Consider the following 24,102-nt stretch of genomic DNA (forward strand, 5'->3'; position numbering starts at 1 on the left):
CTTTCCCAAAAAATATAGGAACTATTGTATTTTTGAACTATGCAATATTATTTTATTACCTTTATTTTCTTTATTTTTAAAGGTAATACAATGGCAGTCTAATTCTCAAAATGGTTATCTAAAACACTCCAATGAAGTCTCCCTCAAAAATGCTCTTGGCCGTTTCACAACTGTCAGGGGTTACCTTGGCATGTAGCGTTCAAACTGCAATTTGTTGGCCCAAATAGGAGGGATGAATAGGTTTTTCTAATAGCTTTCTGAACTTGGACTGGGCTGCTATTGGTGCCCCAATGTCTAAGGCTGAATAATACTACTTATTTAGTGGGTTTGACGTTAGAATGCTCTCAACACAATGTGGAAATGCATTCATACCTTTTTCCAGAAACAAAACATTTTATGGTTTGTTTTGTAGGAATTACAACTGTGCTGACCATGACAACAATCAACACTCATCTACGAGAGACGCTGCCTAAAATTCCCTATGTGAAAGCCATCGACATGTATCTCATGGGCTGCTTTGTATTTGTATTTTTGGCCTTACTTGAATATGCCTTTGTCAACTACATCTTTTTTGGAAGGGGTCCACAACTACAGAAGAAATATGCAGAAAAGAGCTCTAGAGTGAACAATGATCGCTCAAAATATGACACCAATCAGGTAAGAGTTTTCTCATTTGAAATCTTTTCTTTTTTTATATATATATTCCACACTCCCACATGCCAGGCCATACTTTTAGCATATTTTTGGAGCTGTTTCTACTATGGAAAACCATTAGGCATTCCTTCGATAGTCTCTTAAATCTAACTATATGGGGAAATAATTTGTATATAATGTTCTTTGATCATTGTCTCAAACACTGGATTGCAGATATTCTTTTTAATATGTTTATTTGAAAAAATAGTTGCACAAAAATGTATTTGTCAAACCTCTGTTTTATGGCCTCATTCAGAGTTTAGCTTACAGGGTAGCAAATGTGGTGGAGTACCCTGTCTGCCAAACTGACAGATGTCTTCTCTGTTTAAAGTCAAATGGAACATCATGTTGCCCTTGCTGGCTCTGCTGGAAGAAACGTGGCACACTGTCCACACTATTTAGAGTTGACTGTCTGATGTACTTTTGTTTCAATTTGGGACTGCCAGAGATTCCTTGGCAGTTCCAAACAGAATATAAATGGCCCTCAGGCCTGGGAGAAAATTTCAGGCTCTCAGGGTGTTTAGTATTTTGTTTCCCCCAAAAATTCCAGCTTTGTAGTTTGTTGTTTAAAAAAACCTAAATGTTTGCTGAGCAGCCACCTGAAACCTGGTGGCTGCTCACCACTTTTTCAGTGTTGTCTGGGAGCTGCCATGACAGTGGCAGCTCTGGAGGCACAGCGATCTCTACAGGCCAGTGGAAATCTCTAAATATGGTGTGCTGGAATCCAGTCATGATTGTGGAGGTGATTGCCTTCGCCACCCTGACATATGGTGGGCTGCCTGCCAAACTCCAAATAAGGCTCAAATGTTTTAATTATTTGTTAATTGAGCTTAAATGCCTATTTGTTTCCACAGATTCTGGCTATTTGTGCTCTAATAAATAATACCTGTTAAACTTGGTTTTCTCTGCAGGGTTGCTCCAAAACAATTTGCCTTCTCCCCTTCTGTTTTGCTGAATTTATTTTGTTGGTTTTAGGACTCTAGCATTGTTTAGAAGTGGTAAAGTGCACAAAATGCTTGTGCTCCCTCACAAAACATAGTAAAATTTACTTATACCTTATTGGTATATTTAATATTCTTATAAATCCCTAGCAAAGTTGTACTATGTGTACCCAGGGCCTGTAAATTAAATGGTACTGGTTGGCCTGCAGCACTTATTGTGCCACTCACTTGAGTAGCCCCTAAAAACATGCCCCAGACTTGCCATTGCAGCCTGCGAGCAGTTTTAAACTGCCAATTTACCCTGGCAATATAAACCCCTTGCCAGGCTTAACCCTCCCTTTTATTGCATATGTCACCCCTAAAGTAGCCTCTACACTGCCCCTATGGCCAGGTGAATTGCATTTAAAAAGTGAAACATGTACTTTTAAGTTTTATGTGTCTTGGTTATAACACTCACACATTTGTTTTTCACTAATCTGAGGCCTGCTTCTCCCACTGGTTAACATTGGGCTCCTTATTATATTTAATAGGCTATAACTTTTTAAGTAACAATTCTTAAAATGCCACTTCTATTAAATTGATATTTTCTTGTCCTAGCCACTTGGCGCCTGCAGCCTGTTACCTGGGTCACGTGGCTAGGTGTTGTTAGCAGTTGACCTTTGTGTGTTCCTCCCAGCCAGCATCAGAATAGAGGGACTGGCTGTTTGCAAGATGGTCCCTCCTAGCAGAATGAGGGGGCAAAGCTGTGCACAGCCCCACTTTACACTTTAAAGATAGTGCCTCAGCTTACACACAAAGAACTTCACAATAGCCTGTTGTGACTGCAGACAGTCTGGGACCAGGGCAGCAAGGCAGGAAATTCCACACACTTCTGTGGGGGGAGAACTACAGACGTTTCTTCCACTTCAAAGCTGGGTCCAGGTGTAGAACTAGTACCCTCAGACACACTCTGCAGCTTACTTCTGGACCTGCAGAAGGACTCTGATAACTGTCGGGCTTCTTGTGGCTTACAGTGCAATTCAGAGAACTGCCCAGTTGCCTGAAGCCTGTCCTGTGCTCTCAGAGGACTGCCCTGCTGCGTGAGACCTGTTGTCCTGCTTGAACCCAAGGCTTCCAGAGTGACTCCAAGGGCTAGCTGACTGGACTCCTGATCAGAGAGTCTGGGGCAGAAATGGCTCAACCCATCTTGAACTCGCTCCGGGTCCCAGCTTGAGTGAGTCCTGACCCTCCAAGTAGAGCCCCTCCAGTCTGCAACCCTTGGAAGTGGAGCTATAGGTGCCCAGAGAGCCAACACCCAAAACCTGGAACATAGAACGTTTTCTGCCAAAAAGTGCTCTGAGAACTAACATGAGACCGGGACTTACCTGCTCATCTATCCGCCCAAGGTGCTTTGCCAGTCGGCTTGACTTTGCAGCAGTTCCTGCTACTTTTTTCTTCACAGCCGCAAATCTTGTACAGCAGCACTTCACAGAAGGGGTATCTGGCTTTGTGGAGCCCTTGGTATCTAAAGCCTGCAGCTGAGTCCCGCTAGAAATTTTTGACTTCCATAAAAGAGACTAAGGGACCTATTAGGATGGCGGGCGGATCGCCCCCGCTGGGCCGGCGGTAATCATCACCGGCTCGGCGAGGGCGATCCGCCCGCCATCCATGCAGCAAAGACCCCCCGCCATATTACGATGGCTGGGGGTCCGTGGCGGACTGAAAGACCGTCCGCCGCTTTTCCACCCAGTCGACAAGTCGACCGGGCGGAAAAGGGTTCAATATGGTGGCGGTGTCTGTTAGACACCGCCAGCCATATTACAATGGTGGCGGAAACATTGCAGCCACAGAAAGGCATGCGGAGTTTACTCGCGGGGGTACTTTGCGGGCACCCAGGGACTCTGGGGGGTGGTGCCTGTCACGTTGTGCATTGAAAGGCACAACCTGCCTTTGTGGCATTGCGGCGGGCGGTGCTTTCAGCACCGCCCACCGCAATGTTTAAAATGCGCAATGCGCCCGCCAGTATGGCGGGCGCATCCTAATAGAGGGTGCGGGACCGCGGCTAGCATTGCGGGCGGTCCCGATTCCCGGAGGTGTGGCGGGCTCCTATTAATGACCCCCTAAGTCTGAGGGAAGAAATCTTCACTGCAACTTCGCCCAGTGGCACCCTTACGACGATGCATCCTCCTCAGATACCGTCATCTGCCCTGCCCTGCTGAACTTTACCTTCTTAGATATTTTTCTCCAAAAATATTTTAAGTTGGAAGGTAAGCAGAGACCGGGCCTAATACACTTTGTGTACTGTACTGCACTGCAATCAGCCATAACTTTTGACTTTGCCCTAGTCTCTTGCAGCTAAATATCCACGGTTAGTCCTTTGGTCTTTTAGACAGTATTTTTTTACCTTAAACTTTAAAGATTGATAACTCCAGTTCTACTAATGGGATTTTTCTCATTTTGGTGTCAAATAGTTTTATAGAATTTACTCTATTTATATAAATTGGTGTCTGATTTTTCTTGTGTTTGTATTTTTACTTTATTGCTATTTAAGTGCTGCATAAATAGTTTACACATTGCCTCTGAGTTAAGCTTGTCTGCTTATGTGCCATGCTTCCAGAGGGTTGATCACAGGTTAATTTAGTGACTCTGGGTGGTTCACCCTGACAAGGATTGTGGCTGTTGTTTGAGTAGGGCTTCTCCCCCCTCAACCAATAACCTAATTAATCACAATACCAATTAAACTTTATGGTACCTACTTGTGCATTTTTTAAGGTATACCTAAATTACACTGTATTTACAGTGCCAATGTTGGTTATACATTTATAGCACTGTCCTTAGTATGTGCAGGGCACTACTGGTAAAATTGGTCGAATTAACTGATATAATAGGTAAATTCAGAAAATTAAGAACCTGAGATACAAAGGTGTGCCTGGGTTGCTTGTTTTATGGTTCAGGGAGAACCTGCCCTGTCAGTTCTGGCTGGACTGTTCCGATTGGAGCAAGCTCATGGTTGATTTGCATATGACTCGGTCCAAACTGAGGTGGCACGAGCGGTGTAAAATGATGGATTGGGATGTGGTCTGAGCATTGGGACTTTCCATGGCCCCACACAAGGCGCATTCTGCGGATATGGTAGAGGCCATCAGCTCATGCCCTATTAACCCCAGCAACTACATCCAACAGATTACTCAGTTCTTTCATGTCTGCAGACAATGGTCAGTGGTCTACCCAGTCCACCACCCCTCCGGCAGCCACAACCTTGAAGCCTCTTTAATATGTCCTCACAACTCCATGAACAACCAGTTAGCGGCAGGATCTGGCACGACCTGCTCCAATGAGAAACATTTACTTCAGACAAATGGGTGCTCTAGATTAGTCAGCAGGATTATACCCATCCTTGTCACTGTCCTCAGATCGACTGATGCAGTACCAGCTTTCACTCTTGCAACAGGAAGTGCAGCCTTTTTTGGCCAAAGTAGCCATTGAGAGGATGACAACATTAGAAGTACCTCGAGGTTCTTACTCCTGCTACATTCTGGTGCCAAAGAAGGAAGGAGGCTTCCGTCGTATTCTAGACCTACACCCTCTAAACTACTTCCTGAAAAAGGAAACATTTTAATTGTTTACTCTGGCTCAGGTCCTGTCTGCCCTGGATCACGGAGACTACATGTTAGCTCTGGACTTACAGGACACATACTTTCATATCCGTGTCCTGCCAGTCCACAGACCCTGTTTGTAGTTCATGGTGGGCCAGGAGCATTTCCCCTTCGGCCTTAGCAGCATCCTTCGGGTGTTCATGTACGTGATAGGGTGGTCCAAGCCCATCTGCAAAGGTTAGGGGGTTCTAGTCTTTCCCACCTCTACAACTGGCTGTTGGAGGCAGGCTCACCCCAGGTGATTGTCAAACACCTCTAGACTATGGTGGACCACCTTTATATACTGGGGTTATCTTTAAGCGAAACAAAGCCACACCTGACCCTCTTAAATGCTCCTTTTCATCTGAGCTATTGTGGACAAAGTACAATTTTGTGGTTATCCTCTAGTGTGAGGAATCCAGGATATCCGAGTTATGATAATGATGTTTCTACTCTATCCTGGGTTTCAGTGAGACTGCTTCCAAGACTGCTGGGACTCATGGCCTCCTGCATCCCGTTTCTAAAACATGCTCATTGGCATATGCAAGCGCTGTAGTGGAACCAGAAGTTCCAGCGGACTTATCAATCTCTCCACCTGATCCAGATACTGGAAGAAACTTCAAATGACCTGCAGTGGTGGCTCCCAAACCGTGATTGGATCAGTGACAGACCCCTCTCCTTTCTCTACCCAGAACTCAGTGGTCACAGATGCAGCACTCCTGGTTTGGGGCGGCCATCTGGAAGAGGTGGAGATCAGAGAACTCTTGTCTCTGGCATAATGTCAGCTCCACGGCAACCTGTTTGAGTTGAGAGTGATACACTTGGCATTGAAAGCCTCCCATCTGTCCATCAAGAGGAGGCTGGTTCAGGTGTTCACAGACAACACCACCGCCATTTGGTACTGAAAGAAACAGGGTGGATTGGGGTCCAAGATTTCTTCAAAGACTGGGGAGAACCTTGTTTAGAACTCCACCACCACCAAGAATGCGCAGTGCCAGCACTTCTGCGCCAAAGTTTCCAAGGCAGCTCTCAATCAGAGACACATTTCACCTGGAGTGGAGTTCAGGGCTCCTGTCCGCCAGCCTGCCGATACCACTTCTGCCTAAATTTCTAAAGATGATCAGAACCAACCGTACCCAAGTCGTCCTGGTGGCTCCGGATTTGGCGAATAGAGTACGGTATCCTGAGCATGAGCATGCATCCATCCATCGGTCAGGCTCTCTCTTTGGGACGATCTCCTGTCCCAGCAACAGGGCAGTTCTATACCCACATCTGCACATTTCCCACCTGCATGCATGGAGATTAAGCAGCGACAGCTCAGAGTATTTGATTTGCCTCCCAAAGTATGTGATGTCCTCCTGGCAGCCAGGCGTCCCTCGACAAAGACTGTATACCACTGCCGATGGGACAAATTTGTGTCTTGGTGCGCTACCAAATCTATCGACCCTATGTCTGCACCCTTATCTGAAGTTCTTTTGTTTGCATTGTCTCTAGCCCGGCAAGGCCTTGCTTTGGGCACAGTCAAAGCGTACCTTACAGCCATCTCAGCTTTCTTGCTGTTTAAGTGACCCACTGTTACCTGTTTTCTAAAAGGTTTGCAACATGTTTCCCCCCACACTCCAAATAGATCTTAATTTAATTCTCACATTTCTGAAGTGTTCCCCTTTTAAACCCATGCTTAGCTGCCCTCTTTCACTGCTCACCATTGAAACATTCTTTCTTGTGGCTATTAAATCTGCCTGGAGGGTTAGTGAGTTGCAAACACTCCCGGTTACCCACTCTCCCATCCTCCCGGTATAAGATTTTGTTCCTGGACAACCTGGGGCATAGGATCCTGGCATCCTTCCTTCGCAAGGTTGTGACACCTTTTCACATCAGACAGAGCATCACGGTGCCGATGCTCCACCTTACCCTTTCAAGGAAGAGGAGACACTCCACCATCTGGACCCAAAAGAAATGTTATCATTCTACATTGATTCTACTAAAGACATTTGAGGGGACAATTAACTCTTTGCGGGATTTGTTGGAGTGAAAAAAGGCAAATCTGTGCAAAAGAGAGCCATTCCAAGAAGAATTGTCCTCTGAATCAAAATCTGCTATTCATTGGCCAGGAAGCAACCCTCTGAAGTTTTGTGGGCTCATTAGACCAGAGCCAAGGCTGAAACTACTGCAGTAGCTTTTGGAGTACCAGTCCTGGGCATCTGTCAGGCAGCTACATGGGCATCGCTGCACACGTTTGCCAAACACTACTGCCTAGATAGTCTGGTCCGTCGTGATGTGCAACTATCCCATGCAGTTCTTGAGGAGTTTTTAGTGTAAACAGCCTGCAGACCGACCGCCAGGGAGATATTGCTTAGGTATCAATTCTAAGTTAAGAAATATGCAGCTAGAAGTCTATATCAGATGAACAAGTTACTTACCTTCGGTAACCCCTTATGTGGTAGAGACTCTAGCTGCAGATTTCATACCAACCCATGGTCCCCGCGCTGTAAACTGTGTTTACCATTGAAAGGGATCCTTGAGAACCTCATTTGGGCACTCTGGTCACAATACTTTTGTATGACTCTGTGGTCCTGGTGGGGAAAATACCCCCGAACCTGAGGTCACTGTGCTTGGTTGACACCTATATAGGCATTACGCATGTCACTTTCAGCACGGCCAACGTCATGCGGAGCTGAATGACGCCACCTATCGGCGCTCGAGGGGACTGCGCAAACATCTTTCTGGATCCAGTCTGATTGCATGGGAAATATTCTAAGGTAGGGAATCAGCAGCTAGAAAGAGCCTTTACCTGATAAGATGGTAAGTTTCTTGTTCGTCACAGAAAGAAGATAACACTCCTACACATATACACCCGTAAAAACATTAATGTCCATTGGACCCTCCAGAGCTTTTTGATAACCGTGGGTAAACTTTACAGAAAGATAATCACTGGGATAAGAAAGTCTTTTATGAAGGGAATGCTATTCTGAGAGAAGCAATAGAAATTCTGTGCCAACAGTCAGATCTCACAATTTTATTAAAACCCGGATGTGAATGGAACCATATTTAATTTGGGCATCTTTTTCATCTGAACAGGACCTCTTTGAAAGGCTTAGAACACTTCACCAGTTATCCTTCTGTGATGGCCGGACTTTCTCTGAGATGCCCAACTTAATGCCCTGTAACTTAAAACTGCACAAATGGCTATGCATATCATGCTTTTCTTTATATCTTCTAAAACTGCCCAAATGAAGTTTCTTCACATATTTTGTGAAGTAAATATTTTAGATTTTGTATCTAAGCTCTTGTTTTTGCTTGACACCCACCTCTCCTTTTCCCTCCTATATTTACTACTGAAACGTGTGCAGAAATGCTCACAACCAGATTGAAGATCTTCACAAAGAAAAAATAGGAGAGAAAGAGTTGAAGATCTCTGGCCTTAGGGTTGGGTTTACATTTTGTAGTACATTAAGTAGTGCTACTTAAGTACTACTTTACATACTTCAAAATGCCTTTTGGGCAGTGGACACATAAGGTTTATGTTGATGACACTACTCCCCTTCCCATGCTTCCCAAAACAGTGATTCTTGGATCTACTTGATCCTTCTTATGTTTCAGGCTGCATGCGCAGTAACACATGTCTAACGTGATGTTCCCCTCAGGAAAGCAGAAAGTGTGCAGTACCAGAGCCCCCTCTAAACTCAGCAGAAATAGTGAAGTACCGCAGATCATTACTAGAGATCCCAGTAAAGTTAGAAGAAAGGGCAGCTTTAAACATGTAATTACTAGATGTTCCTCTAAAGTTAGTTTAAGGGTTAGAATAATATCGGTTTTCAGATGCCCAGTGCTCTCATAAGTCTTCCTTTTCGCTCCAATATTGCTACGTTTTGAACCATTCCTGTGCCATGAAACCAGTCTTGCAGAGAAAATGAGGTGTCTGTTCTTTATTCTATACCCAGTGCCTTCAATAATATAATTAATAAAAGATTCTGTTCTCCTGTGGGAATAAATGAGCTGTGTGCCAACAGCATGATAACTTGTAGAAGAAGCCATAGGTTCTTTGTCATTTTAATAGTTTAGCAGATGGCTTTTCCCCACAATGAAGCTCAAGTTTTTTTTCTGAATGTAATATACATATATGCCAGAAATCTGGATGAGGGGTCCAAGGGTAGACAGAGTACTGGGCCCTAATTGTAACATCTGAGGTCTTGCACCACTGGTGTCCTGTTGCTTTGTACTGCTGAACCCCTGGCCATAACCCAAGTAAAACATTTTAGCACTTTAGTTTCAGAGTAATGGGGCAGAGCAGTCCAATGCTTACTGAGTAGAGGTGCTGTGTGTTGCAGATATGTACTCTGTAACTAATGCCACTTTCAAATAAACACTCGTCCAGTCAGTGCCTTCTCTTGTAAAAATGAAAAGTATTTTATTTAAACACACCAATATGCCCAATCAGGAGGCTGAAAGTCCATCAAGCTAGTAGGTAAAAAGTGAGAAAAGGAAAGGGGTGGACTGCTTCACCAAGCGCCCCATCCTTGGCCACAATACAATATTTCTGCCACCAGTGGGGCAGAATGGGGACTTACCCCCACTTTGCCTGTCTGTATGATAACACTGCACCCATAGAAATCCCAATTTCCTCCCACATGCCCTGGGGAATAGCTGTAGTTTTCGAGCTCTAGGTCAGCCATCAACTAGGCAACTCTACCAATGGTGGGCATTTTTGACATTTAGCAACCCAGGAGAATCCCAGGTCGCGTTGCTTGTGTGGATCCCAACACATTTTCTTCCCAATAATGCCCTATGAACATCAAATCATTGGGCTAAGTGCTATTTTTCCTATATTCATCTGACAAACTCTGGCGCCTCCAGCTAATTCTGAAGTCTTACCACCATGCAGTCCCACACTTATTCTGACTGAAACGCTGCCCCTGGGTATACGTGGACCTAAGGCTCATCACTGAGAAGGACCAAACTGTAACCATATACATCATTGGCACCACATTGACTTCACACGTCCACGTTTTGACCAACCCCTTTCATGGGTGATTGGCACAGGCACATAAGTGGGGTGTTATTTTATCAAGAGATGTGTGCAAATGCTGAATAGTAGGACGTTTGTGAATCCCTACAGATTCAGAAACTTTTCCTTTTGGAAAAGTAAGAAAAATGTCATTTTAGCCAAAGTTTGATGTTCCATGCCATTCTGGGTAACGAAAAGTGGTGGCATCCATATAATCAAGACCACCTTGAACTCCCCGAGGTATCTAGTTTTCAGCAGTGTCCAGGGTTGGGAGGTTTCCCTTGGTGCTGATTGATCCAGGGTCCAAATACCGCAGCTACACACATTGCTGGAAAACTGAAATTTTAAGAAACAATTTTGATGTCTCTACGTTGCATTTGGGGACCTTTCCAGTTGTGTGTGATTGGACCAGCTACAAAAATGGGTGCTATTTTTATTGGGTGAAGTGTGAGAATACTAGGTGTTAGAAATTTCGTGGATCCTCACAAATGCTATAACTGTCCCTGTCAGAAATGTGAAGAAAATCTGGCATTTCTATTTGCTGATGATTAGCTCATCCACACAAGTGGCGTACCGTTTTAATCAGGAAATGGTAGAAGATTTGTTATTATCTATTGAATTTCAATCCAGTACTGGCTTCCAAATGTAAGTCAGTATGGAAGAAAGAACACATTTGTAAATAATCACATGGTAATATGAGTAGCCAGAAATTCAGAGTAATGCATGAAACCACTATTTCTAAATTTTGGGACAATAAAAAATGCATATCATTCCTTCATATCCATTTTTGAAGCACGCTACCCTACTTTATATTTTTTAGTATAGCTGGTATGGTTATTGTATGCTGCATTAAGAAGATGGTGGACCTAGTCCCCAAAGACTTACCTGCGCCCAGTCCTCCCATCAGATCCAGCTCCAGCACCTCAATGCTCCCGCCTCACTCCTCTATGTCTCACTCTCTCTCTCTCTCTCTTCACTGCTTTCACCTGTTTTTACAACAATTTTTACTCATTCTGTGCTTGTTTTGTGCCTGTTTTTGCCTCTTGTTCATCCATTGCCAGTGTCTTTTCATTGCATTTCTCTCGCTTTCTCTGCCTTTTCTCTTTTACTCTGCCCTGTTAGCTTTTCTTTCATTTTTGTGCTTGTGCTTTTCTGTACATTTCACCCATTTGTCTCTGCCTTCTGTCTTAATCTCCCCCGTGTTAGCCTCTCCTTTTTGTACCAGTGTTGTTCTGTGCATCTTACACATTTTTCTCTGCCTTTTTGTCTGTTATTGTGCTCTTGATTTCGCCTTTCTTTCATTTCTTACTTAATGGCGGCAACAGCGTGGACCAGCCATTCTCTTGTAGGGGATTTCCGTGATAAGTCATAAGCATTTGAATAGTCCTGCCCACGTGCGGGGACCCTGGAGCACTTTATTAGATATATCTTCTTAAGTTGTCATCGTTCGACTTTTTTTCGGGAAGGCCTTTATAGACACTTAAGTGATAGAAAGACAATAATGCAGCTTAACTAACTAGGCTACACTGGCCATTAATTAATCTTGAAGAGAAAAAAGCTAGCAAGTGATTTTAAAATTGTGTAATTTATGGAGTTTAATACATATAGAAATCTCCCCTTCACAAAACCCCTTTTTTCATGATCGAGATGAAAAGAATGGACAGAGAAGCTCCCCATAGGCTGCCATTATATGTCTGAAAATGGATTCCGTGCTTTTAAGAGTCTCCAGAGACTACCAGTATCCCATGATGCACAGCTAGTGGCAGTTATTTCAATTCTTTTTCCCGGCTCCTGTTAGCAGGACTCTGGAACATTGAGCTCTACCTCATTTGGTGTTTTCATCAAAAATTCCTTCAGAATTTACTTTTTTACAACTTCACTCAATGTCTTTAGTCTTTCCCTACCTATTGCTGTTTTTTTCTGACAGATTTTCCACAGTTTGTTAGTCAAAATGCCTTCCCTTTTTGACAAGTGCCCAGACTGTGGAAGGAAAAAGGCCAAATCTGACTCACACGGAGTGTGTATTCTTTGTTTGCCTGCTTCTCATGTTCCTGATACATGCCCCATCTGTAAAACCTTTTCCAGGCGCAACCTGAGTGACAGGGAGAAGATTCGGCTCCAAGGGGTAGAGGAACGAAGTAAACAGCAAGCAAAATCTACAGGTGGGACCTCTGGGGGAGGAGAGGGTGAGTCCTCTACCAAAACCCTGTCTTCAGCCTCTGGGGGGATTCCCGGGTGAAGGAGAGTGGAAAAATGACGCCGTACCCGGTCGACATCGAAGACAGCGACGTCAAGGGCAGGTATGGCAACAATATGTTCACTGTTGACTCAGGGCTCTGAGTCGAAGCGACGTCGACGCGCCACGTCAAGGAGATCGGCGAGATCTCGTTCTTCATCACAGCAGAGATCGCCGTCGAAGACATTGTCTCCTTGGTCAACGTTGATGCATCAGCGTCAATTGAGATCGACTCACCATCGTCGGTCGCTGTCGAGCAGTCACCGACGATCGCATCAAAACGGCACCGACGGTTGCCTCCAAGGAGTCACCGACGGTCGACGTCGAAGAGTCACCGGCGATCTACGCCGAGACGACACTGATCTCAGACTCGATCAACAGTGAGTCTGTCGACGTCGAGCGGGAGTTCAAGGTCGAGACAAAGTCGAAGATCGCCATCGACAAGTGGATCGACGTCGAGGGGGAGATCTTACAATGAATCTTTGGCTCCTTCCTCACTTCAGGCAGCTTGAAAAAGGAGGAGGTTGATTTATTCTTTGGATTCTGAGTAGTCACGAACACATTCACCAACGAGGACACCACCTCACTTTGTTCCTCCTGGACCAGCGGAACAACCTCCTTCGCTGCCTCTTCCTCTGGCGCTTCCGCCTCCACCGCCTCCTTCGGGGCCTACTACTCCTCGGCCCACGACTCCTGCTGCGCCTTGAGGATGAAGGTCTAGGTCCCTTGTGAGAGAAAGATCCCGCAGCCACTGACATTCTTCCACACGCTCTCATCACCGACATCGTTATGAGAGATCTTGCTCCTGGCATACCAGAGACCCGTCCTCTACAAGTACTGGGAGATATTTGCCTACACTTTTGGATTCTCCTCCTCAAAGGGTGTCTCCTATTGACGATATTACCACCTTTCAAGAGGTTCTACAGTGAGGGGCGTCCAAACTAAATATTCCATTGTCAACCCCTGTGCCATCAACTTCAGTCATTTTCTAGACTCTCCAGCAGCGACAAGCTTCTCGCCCCTTGATCCCTCTGGTGCCATACTTATTGGAACCGGCAATGGAATTATTCTTAACACCTTCTTCCATCAAATCCGCTCCCTCCAGGCTACAGAAAAAATACCCCCCTCCTGAGCAAGATCCCACTTTCCTCCGGGCGGACCCCACCCCAGACTCGGTCATTGTTGTGGCAGCTATGAAGCAACATGCTACGTCTCCAAAGTCAACAGTACCGCCTGATAAGGAAAGCCGTAAAATAGATTTGGTGGGGAGGAAGGTATGCAACACAGCCGCCACTACAATGAAGGTGGCTAGTGCTACAGTCCTGCTGGGCAGGTATGACTGTTCCCTTTGGGAGTCCCTTCAGCAGTTCGCAGACCTCCTGCCTAGGGACAAGAGGCGGGATTTTACTGAGATATTAGATGAAGGACTTATGGTTGCCAACCAAGTAATAAGTGCAGCGGCGGATACATCACTCCTTTCAGCACATGGCTATTGTCACTGAGTGGCTCTCCGAAGACATTCATGGCTTCGCCTTATCTTGCTTAAGCCTGAGGCTCAATATCGGAGCATGAATCTACCCTTTTCTGGCACGACCCTCTTTGGCTCACATGCGGATGAGGAGATGGCCCGCATGAAGGCGAAAATGGAGACCTTGAAAGCGATAGGTCTTGAAAAATCTAAGGAACAGTGCAAAACTTACCGTCCTTTCCAATGGGGTTACTCTTCCTAGAGGTTCCGGAGATACCAGGGTCGACCGACCAATCGGCAACAATCATATCAGCGGCTGTTCCAACCGTTCCAGAAACGTCAACCTAGAGGACGGGGAGGCCAGCAACCTGCGCAAGGGAATAAGGCGCCTGCTGGTTCTAAGCCCTGAAGCCTTTCTTCCCCCTCTTCCGTTACCCACTCCGGTAGGGAGAAGCATTCAAAATTTCCTGGCAGAGTGGCATAAAAAACTCAGGACAATTGGGTGCTGAATATTGTTCGCAATGGATACTCACGAGGTTTCACCAGTCCTCCTCTATCGATCCCTTCAACACACTCACAATACCAACTATGTCAGTTACGATTGAAGGTCAACAATCTCTTACAAAAAAGGGCAGTAGAACTCGTTCCTCTTGCACAGCGATAACAGGACTATATTCCAGGTTCTTTCTGGTCCAAAAGAAAGACAAGAATGAGTTCAGACCCATTCTCAATTTACGACACGCAAACAAGTGGGTTCGGAGAGATAAATTCTGAATGTTAGCGTTACATCAAATCTACCCTCAAACTGTTCAGGGGGATTGGTCATGTGCGATAGATCTGCAAGACGCATACTTCCACTCCCCATAGCAAAGAAGCATCGCAAGTTCCTGAGATTCACAGTAGGGAACAACCACTATCAATACTGTGTTCTTCCATTTGACCTGAAATCAGTTCCCAGGACCTTCTCAAAATGCATGGCAGTAGTGACTGCCCATCTGAGCAAGCAGAAGGTGTTCGTCTACCCCTACTTAGACGACTGGCTGATCAAGGCGTCCACGTCTCCGGAAGCTCGACTACACTTCAATTGGACCTCCGATCTTCTCCTTCGTTTGGGTCTCCACATCAACCAAACGAAGTCCGTCTTGACACCTGTCCAGTGTCTTCAGTATCTGGGAGCAACCATTGATACTCGCACGGCAGAAGTGTATCCTTCGGAGGAGAGACGCTTATCGATCCTTTGGAAGGCTCAAGCTCTCATAGCCATGTCCTTTCCAACAATGAGGAAGGTCTCCTTTCTTCTGGGCTCCATGGCATCCTGTGTCTTCCTCACTTCAAATCCACAACTTCACATGAGACCCTTGGAGGAATGTTTGGAGGATCAATGGGACCAGAGAATAGGGGATTGGGAAGACCGGATTCAGCGGTCACAGCATGCCCTTCAGTCTCTCAGATGGTGGTGTTCTCCTCACAATCTCCTACGAGGGCTCCCCTTCCACAAGGAGATACCGAAACAAACCATAGTAACAGATGCTTCTCTCCTCAGCTGGGGTGCACACACAGACCACCTTCAGATACAGGGCAAGTGGTCCACGAAAGAATCCACATACCACATCAATCTACTGGCGATACTAGCAGTTCATTTGGCTCTGAAAGCCTTTCAACCATCATTCCACTCCAGTTCCCTGCTTGTCCAGATGGACAATACGACAACAATGTTCTACCTCAGCAAGCAGAGGGGCTCAAGATCACGACCCTTATCTCAGGAAACCCAGATGATCTGGAAATGGCTCTTAGCCAGAAATCTAACCATAACAGCAACTCACCTCCCAGGTGTTCAAAATGCTCAGGCAGACACTCTAAGCAGACTCCTTCAGGAAAATCATGAATGGGTCTTAAACGACGATGTGGTGCGAGATATCTTCAGAAGATGGGCTACTCCAGAGGTCAATTTGTTCGCCACCACGGAAAACAACAAATGCCGAAACTTCGCCTCCAGTTTCTACCAACCGGGAACTCTGGGGAATGCCCTGTGGATAAACTGGTCAGGCAGATTTATCTACGCCTTTCCTCAGATACCCCTGATCCCGGCAGTCCTCATCAAGCTCTCGCAGATGATCCTCATTGCTCCAGAGTGGTCGCGTTAGTGTTGGTTCACGGACCTTCTCCATCGGTGTCTCCTTCACCATCTCTGGCTTCCATGTCAGCCGGACCTTCTCACAAAGTTCGGCGGACAGATGGAGCACCCTAACCACTTGTCATTGAATTTAGCGGCATGGCCCCTTGGTTAGTGCAGAATGGACATTTAAATTTACCTCAGGACTCCATGAAGATACTTAAAGAATTTAAAAGGCCATCCACACGCACTTCTATGCATATAAATGGAAGAGATTCTGCATTTGGTGCTCTTCGTAGAGGCAAATCCTACTTCCTGCCAGGAAGATGTTATCCACCCATACCTGGTACATTTAGCACAATCGGGCCTGCGAGAAGTTGGCCTGATGTATGATGTCACTAGTTCTAGTGTACACCTTATATCAGTCCAAACAACCCTTATGGTGATTGGTTGTAAAGTCAACCTTATAGACCAGCTATCCTAGTGGTAGCATGGACAAGAGCAGTCTTAGGCTAAACTCTGAATGGCATGTGAAGCAAGCTGTGATACCATATATAATCCCTTGAATACCAAATGAAAGGACACCACAACAGATATATATATAAAATAAAGTGTATTTATTCTAGTCAAACCCTCAGCACTCTTTATGAGATTCGAGGTAGGTACAACACAGTCTTATTCAAGCATACATTAAGTCACACAGGTAAGTAATGCAGTTAGGCCCTAGGGGCCACACAAACCATATACTAAAGAAGTGGTATAAGGACCACTGTCACGGAGATAGAATAGGCATAGGCCTAGGGAATCGCTGGGGCTACATTACACTACCAACAGTTAGGAAGTGGGAGGCCCACGGGATTCAGGTGCAGAGTGGAAACACTCACGCGTAATGCGTATAATCGATAGAAATAGTACAGTTCTGAAATAAGCAGTTTTAGGACACTTCTGGAGTAGCTAGAAAGTCGAGACTCGGAAACTAGACCCTAGGATAGTCACTACCCTTGTGAGCACCGAAGTACGCTAGTTACCTAGCCCACAGGCTGCGGGTGCATAGGTGTGAACTTGCGTCGGGTTTCGTCGTGGACTTCTATGGATGCCTGAAGGAAAGTTGCTGACAGGCAGTCAGTGTAGAGTGTCCGGTGGATCCCAAGGCCGGGATCAAGAAGGAAGGGTACCTGCAAGCAGAAGGGACAGAGTCAAGGTCACTAGCCAGTGACCACGTGGAACCAGGAAGGAACCAGGCGATGTCGTGAAGATTGCAGGCGAAGAGGTGAAGCTTGTTGCAGCAGCCACGGGTACCAGGAGACGTCGAGGACGACCAGGAGGCGAGCTGTCCCACGAAGGCTCTTGCTGTCGGCGGCGTCGGAGTCGAACTAGGACTCACCAAGCCTTGGCAAGCGGAACCCACGAAGAATGGAGGACTTGCTTCTGGTGCAGACCAGGAAGGTCTGGGGTGTTTCTCTTTTGCAAAGAAGCGGGAGCCAGTCTGGAGGAGCCAAGCCAGCAGTGAAGATTTAAAGGTGTGTCGTCACAAAGGCCGCTAGCCAAGGGGCAAGCAACCGGACAGACGCGGCAAGCAGGAAAATGCAGAAGGGCCCCACGCAGGACTCGTGGAGTGTGGGGGGCTGATCTTCGGTGCAGATGGTGCTTGGGGTTGGGGCTTCTCAATCCCCGGTGCACAACTTCGAGGGTACCTCGGAAGCTGCACTGGAAGATACTCGCCACTTTTCCCAGGTAGCCGGTCCCACGTCTCTCGTCGCCTCCACGGATCTCAGCTCGGCTGTGGATGTGGATCAGGGTCGGAGAAGTCTGGAAGTCAAGGCTCTGGTCGGGCTCTGCAGTCGGTCCCTCGTAGAACTTCAGCAAAGCAAAGGGTAAGTCTCTTGATGGTGCCTGTTTGCACAGGGTAGCCACTCCTTGGCCACAAAAGAAATTCTTCAGTCTTCTTCTTTCGTCGAAGGTCCAGAGTTTCTGTTCAAGTTGCAGGTTCAGGATAATCTAATCTCCTGGGGTCCAGCTACCACACTTATACTAATCTGGGGGGCTGGGTTGCCTGCTAGGTCACGCCTTATGGGTGGGACCTGGGAGGGGGGTGGTTACACCCACTTCCCTTTGTCCAGTTTCACGCCAGGACTGGGGCTGGAGTGCCCCAGCACCGGTTTGAACTGGACTATGCATGGGACACCTTGTGTGCCCCAGGCATGTCTCATTCCTTTCAGCCCTCCCTGCCCCAATACACTAAAGTCTGTCTGGGGAGGTGCTTGCACCTCCCCAAGCAGGAAACCTATTGTCCAAGCCTCCCTTGCCGGGATAACTCCCAGCAGCAGGAGGTCAGACTCGTGTCTGTGGCAGCAGCATCCATTTTGTGATGCTGAGGCTTTGGTTAGAGTTAAACAGCAAAGTAGGATTTTAACATGTCTCTCCCTCTAGAAGGGAGGAATAATATCCTCATCACCAGAAATGGTATGGGGGTATTATTCCAAAGTGTTAGACACCTTACACGACATGTTTTGATAAAGCCAAACCATAGTTATCATAACCGTTTAAGATTATAAGGCACTTTAAGAGTATATGGTAGGCTATATCATAGAACAGCTATAAGGACATGGTTCCGAAAGCTGCAGACAGTCTCAGCTCATGCTAGAGCACCATCTCACATGTTACCAAGCACTCTGCCTCCAGGATTGTTAAGGCCTGCCATAGGAGTGGCTGATAGGTACACATGTGTCTATTTTAAGGGTAGATATAGGTATACTATATCTAAGCAAGGGGTGATTACACGACCTTGCCCCAGCTGAGTGATCAGCCAGTTGTGTCTGATTGGAAGGCCAGACCAGGGGTGTCATAATACATGCTGCAGCCCCTGGGAGGCCTAGGGTACACCTATGCCATGGGTACCTAGGGTACACTGTACAGGGTCCAATAAGGTGATCCTCACCAATTGTGTATGTACCTAGGGTACATGGAGTCCATTTTAAAGAGAGAGCAGACAGCCTGAGACCCTGAATGGCAGGATCTCAGGCCAACTAAGTCGAAAAACCAGCTAGACACTAGGCAAAAAGTTGGGGGTAACCATAGTCAGATATCCACCTTCCTACAGGGCCTTCAATTTCCTTCCATTAAAGTGAACCTAGCAGCTCCGACTTCTTATAGGAAATGCCCTTCACAAACTTCCTTTTTCAAAATCCCAGTCATTAGAGATTTTCTAGAAGGTTTAATGAAAGTATTTCCTCCCTTCAGACGTCCTTCTCCTCCTTGGGAGCTTAATGTGGTTCTTTCTCTACTGATGCAGGAGCCTTTTGAACCCATTCATAGGGCTTCTCTCCAGCATCTATCTTGGAAGACAGCTTTCCTTGTATCTATTACTTCTGCCCACAGGGTTAGCGAACTCCAGGCACTATGTTCTCAAGAACCATACACAGTTTTCCATTCCTCTAAGGTGGTTATGAGAACCCATCCGAGATTCCTTCCTAAAGTTGTTTCAGATTTCCAAGTAAATCAAACGATTTCACTACCTACCTTCTTTCAGCAACCCTCTTCTCCTGCCGAGAGGTCTCTACATTCCATAGATTCCCTAGATGTCAGGAGAGTTTTATTTGGACAAGACTAAGGATATTCGTAGAGCAGATCAGTTATTTTTAAACTATGGCTCTAGCCGTACGGGTCTAGCTACCTCCAAACAGTCCATCTCCTGATGGATTGTCTTGTATTCAGCTGTGTTATCAGAAAGTGAACAAAACTCTTGTTAGTAAGCCTAGGGCTCACTCTACCAGAGGAAGAGCTGCTTCTGCGGCTTTACTCCATAATATACCTATTTCAGAAACCTGTAAGGCTGCCACCTGGAAGTCAGTCCATACATTCACAAAACACTACTGCCTGGACACTGATGCCAAGGTAGATGCTCAGGTTGGACAAGCTTCCCTTTGGATTCTGTTTACCTAAAGGGAAAGGCCTCGACTCTGTTTTCTTCCACCGCTTGGGTGTTTATGGGATGGGCTTGCTAGTCTATTCAAATGCTTATGACTATACATGGAAATCCCCTACAACAGAAGGAATTGTTTCTTACCTGTAACTCCAGTTCTCTTGTAGGGGTATTTCTGTGATAAGTCATAAGCAACCCTCCCTCCTCTCCGGTGGAAGAAGCAGACTTATCCAGGATCTAGCTTAGACATTCACTTCTCTATGCCTCCAAAAAGAACTGAAGTAACTGTCACTAGCTGTGCATCATGGGATACTAGAGGTCTCTGGAGACTCTTAAAGGCATGGTATCTATTTTCAGACATATAATGGCAGCCTATGGGGGGCTTCTCTGTCCAACCTTTTAACCTCTATCATGAAAAAGGGGTTTTGTGAAGGGGAGTTTGCTATATGTTAAACTCCATAAATTGCAAAATGTTAAAATTACTTGCTACCTTTTTTCACTTCAAGATGAAGTAATGGCCAGTGTAGCCTAGTTAGTTAGGCTGCATTATTGTCTTTCTATCTCTTAAGTGTCTATACAGGCCTTCCCGAAGAAAGGCGACAGATGACAACTTAGAAGATATATCTAATGAGGTGCTCCGGGGTCCCCGCACATGGGCGGGACCAGTGTTTCCCAAACTGGGGTCTGTGGATACCCAGGGGTCCGTGGCACATTCCCAAGGGGTCCACAGACAGCAGTTTTAAAAGCACTACAAAGTTCCTTGTAGAATTAGCAGTTTTTGAGCAACAATAAAAGTGTCAAGATAACACCAGTGATTAATGTACCTGCTGGAGAGAGATTAGAGTTTTGTCCAGTGACAGGTTTGACTTATCTAATGTAGCACAGAGGGTTAATATGCCTGCCGCAAAGAACGTGTACCATGCATTTTAAAAAACAGTATTTTATGTGCACAGGTCAGTGGGTTACTGCTTTTGTCACAGAGATTCTTTGTTACTCTGCAGCTCATAAAAGACAATCATAATCTAGCACAGTGACCTATAAATGGTCATCAAAGAGCTGCTTACACACTGCATGGTACAAGTTTGTAACTTATGTTTTTCCCCAGTCTTTCGTTATCCTGATGCTGTTAAATGGGTTTATTTGGCTGGAAATACATTTTTATTGTTAGTCAATGATGACCACTTTGTTATGTTCTGAATCCTGTGTTTGTGCTTTTCCAGACCAAGCACTCTTTAAAAATGCCAAACAGTATGAATGACATGTGAATCCTACACCTTGTAGTCCCTTTTACCTTATGTAACATTTTCTCTACACTGATTTACGAGTATGATTCATTGTCTCTATATGTGTGGGATGTAAAGTGCTCTAAAATCCTACAATGGTATGAGAGATGCTATAAAACAAATGAAATACATGTGACAGGTGTGCAATGGAGAAATGCGAGGCACTGTTGAAGGGTGATAATAAGGGAATCATTGAAGAACCCTAACAAAGATTGTTGTATCCTGGTGCATAGTAAGATCATCATTTACTATTCTTTAAAAGCTAATACAATTCAATATATAATGATAAATGTGCTGTAGAATGCACCATTGTATCCTAAATTTTCTTGGGGGGAAGAGCCTCCCAAAACCCCCTTTGTGGTGGTCAGGCTCACTCACTGCACCTGGTGTGCACTGTATGGGGACTGGTCTGAAAACATTTGCCAGGGCTGCTTTGGGTTTCCACTCTGGCCCTGGCAGGAGCCTTGAACTGCGAAATAAAACTAACCATTTAAAATTTAATCACGGAGATGCAGCACCAACCTTCCCATTAAAATGTTCTCTTTTTTGCAAACTCTTACAATATAAAATACTAAAATCCTTAGTAATTCGAGTATTTGTTTTGTGTGCATGTTTGTTTATTTTTTTCGAATTACTCTTTTAATGTTTGAAAATTAAATCATACAAATTGCTGGGGGTCCCCGGCTTCCAGTGGTGAGTCAATGGGGGTTCTCAGTAGTCAAAAGTTTGGGAACCACTGGGCATTACTATTCAAATGCTTATGACTCAACACAAAAATACCCCTACAAGAGAACTGGAGTTACAGGTAAGAAACTATTCCTTAGGTAGGTGGTGGCCCTAGGACTTACCTGCGACCAGTCCTCTAACCAGTCAAGGCCCTCTCTGACCTAACTCCAGCGCCTTGAGGCTCCCACCGGGCTCCTCTTTCCCTCCCTTCACTGCTTTCATTCATCATTTTTTCACCACGTTTTGCTCATTCTGCACCCGTTTCGTACCTGTTTTAGCCTCTTTTTTTATTACATGCCAGTATCTTTTCATTGTATTTCTTCTGTTTTTCTCTGCCTTTTGTCTCCTTTTTGTGCTAGTGTTTCTCTGTGCATTTCACCTATTTATGTTGGTGTCAGAACCCCTTTCAGAGAGTCACGGCGCAAGCAGGGGTTACTGGGCCCAACCATGGGGTGGTTGAAACCTTTTACTCCTGATGTCACGGGGCCTGACTTACTACAGATTCTGAGTAACCTTGACAAGTACCCCTTCTGCGCTTGACTCTCAGGATAGGTGTGGTACAAGCAGTCAAAGACTCCCTCGTGGGGAAGGTGTGGATACAAGATATTGAACCCAGGCTTACAAATGAAAATGTGTGAAGCAGCGACAATAAATCGTGGTCCAGTCAAATACTCTTTTTTAATGAAAAAAGAGAAGTATTTTCTTTTCTACCGCTAACCATCACAAAGGAAAAATACGACATTCACAAATAACACAATCCCCCTTGAGGTTGGGGCTCTTGTATTTCTATAGCGATACCCTGATCCACTCCCTCTTTGCGTTAGCGGTTATTCCCCATTCACTATTGGTAACATCCAAGGTATTCCCTACTAGCAGTCAGCTTCTCAAAAGTCCACTCCAAGTTAAAGTCTACCATGTTCCAGCACTGCAGCGCTACTAGAAGCCAGTTCCCATGGGGCAGAGTGGCCCTAAACCAGTTTTACCTACACCGGCAGCTGCAAAGAGCCCGGAGTTCCTGACTGCACCCCATCTGAGGTCGTGCGCAGCTGCTGCAGCAGAGTTCCTGTGAGTAGGCTGCATCTGGCTCAGCGGGTGCAGAATGTCTCACTCACGGTCGCCCTCCTGATTAAGATCAGAAGCTCTCTGTGGCTCCTCCTGCAGGGTAAGTGTCTGGGTCCTCTCCAGTGGGGGGACTGTCTGTGACGATCCTGTCTTGGGTCCCTCTACTGGGTGATTGTGCTCAGGTGCTCCCACTGCATCCTCCCTTCTCTGGCGGCTGGCAATGGCAGATCACCTCACAGTACTTGATGCTCTTGGTGACCTCATCTGGCATAAGAGGTCATGTAATCTCATAGCACACAGGTTTTTGCCTGCTCAGCACAGTAAAATCCTTCCCTGTGCCCCACCTTCCCCAGCATACGGGCTTGCTGCCGGCTACCCACATGGCAGCGACCTTTACTGCACAGCAGTCTTTTCCACGGAGGCTCATCCTTGCATACAGGGTCACCAATTCAGCAGTATGCAGGTACTCCGACCCAATCTGTGTAGCATGGCACACGGCTCAATGCATGGCGGCCTTCTCTTGGCATACAAGGGTTTCTGATTTTGTCCTCCACATGGGCAACGACATGATTGGTGCAAAAGCTGTTTCCTCGCACCACGCATAGGGAGTCCATTTGACAGGGCTCCCCATTTGACCTCGCTCCCTCCAACGCTCTCCTCTTTCTCACAGGGCACACTGGTCTTGGCGAGCAAGCAGGCGCTGGTGCTCCAGTCTCCAGGACAGATGATCTTGGATTCTCTGGGTGATGTCCCCTCATCCACCAGGAACACTTGCAGGCCTTGGCCCCTAGTCACAGGCAGAAGTCTTGAAGAGCTTCCCCTCCTCACACAGCCTGCCTGGGTGCTTGGTAGATGACAATTTTTGGGGTATAAAACCCCTCTTCTCATAGCCCATTTCCCAACGCCAAGTGTAATTTAGGGTCGGAGTCTTTGATGTTTTATGTTGGGGTTCTGCTTCTTTTGAAGTGTCCAATCTTCTACTCCTTCTCCTCTTGAAAGCAGTCTGTCACTGCAGGCTGAAAGCCCCAAAACACCGGCC

General features: G+C 46.0%; 2 protein-coding genes across 4 annotated transcripts in view; one reads left to right on the forward strand and one right to left on the reverse strand.

Annotated features, from left to right (window-relative positions):
* The window catches only part of GABRB3 (gamma-aminobutyric acid type A receptor subunit beta3), a 1,060,293-nt gene that overhangs the window by 996,481 nt on the left and 39,710 nt on the right, over nt 1-24,102 (forward strand). For both annotated transcript variants that reach the window (XM_085622874.1, XM_085622875.1), the window contains one exon: nt 413-657. In XM_085622874.1, the coding sequence (XP_085479000.1) occupies nt 413-657 (245 nt within the window). The remainder of the gene's footprint in view (nt 1-412; nt 658-24,102) is intronic.
* The window catches only part of LOC146805601 (uncharacterized), a 704,269-nt gene that overhangs the window by 2,267 nt on the left and 677,900 nt on the right, over nt 1-24,102 (reverse strand). The window lies entirely within an intron of this gene.

Source organism: Triturus cristatus, chromosome 8, assembly GCF_964204655.1.
Source record: "Triturus cristatus chromosome 8, aTriCri1.1, whole genome shotgun sequence".
NCBI lineage: Eukaryota > Metazoa > Chordata > Amphibia > Caudata > Salamandridae > Triturus > Triturus cristatus.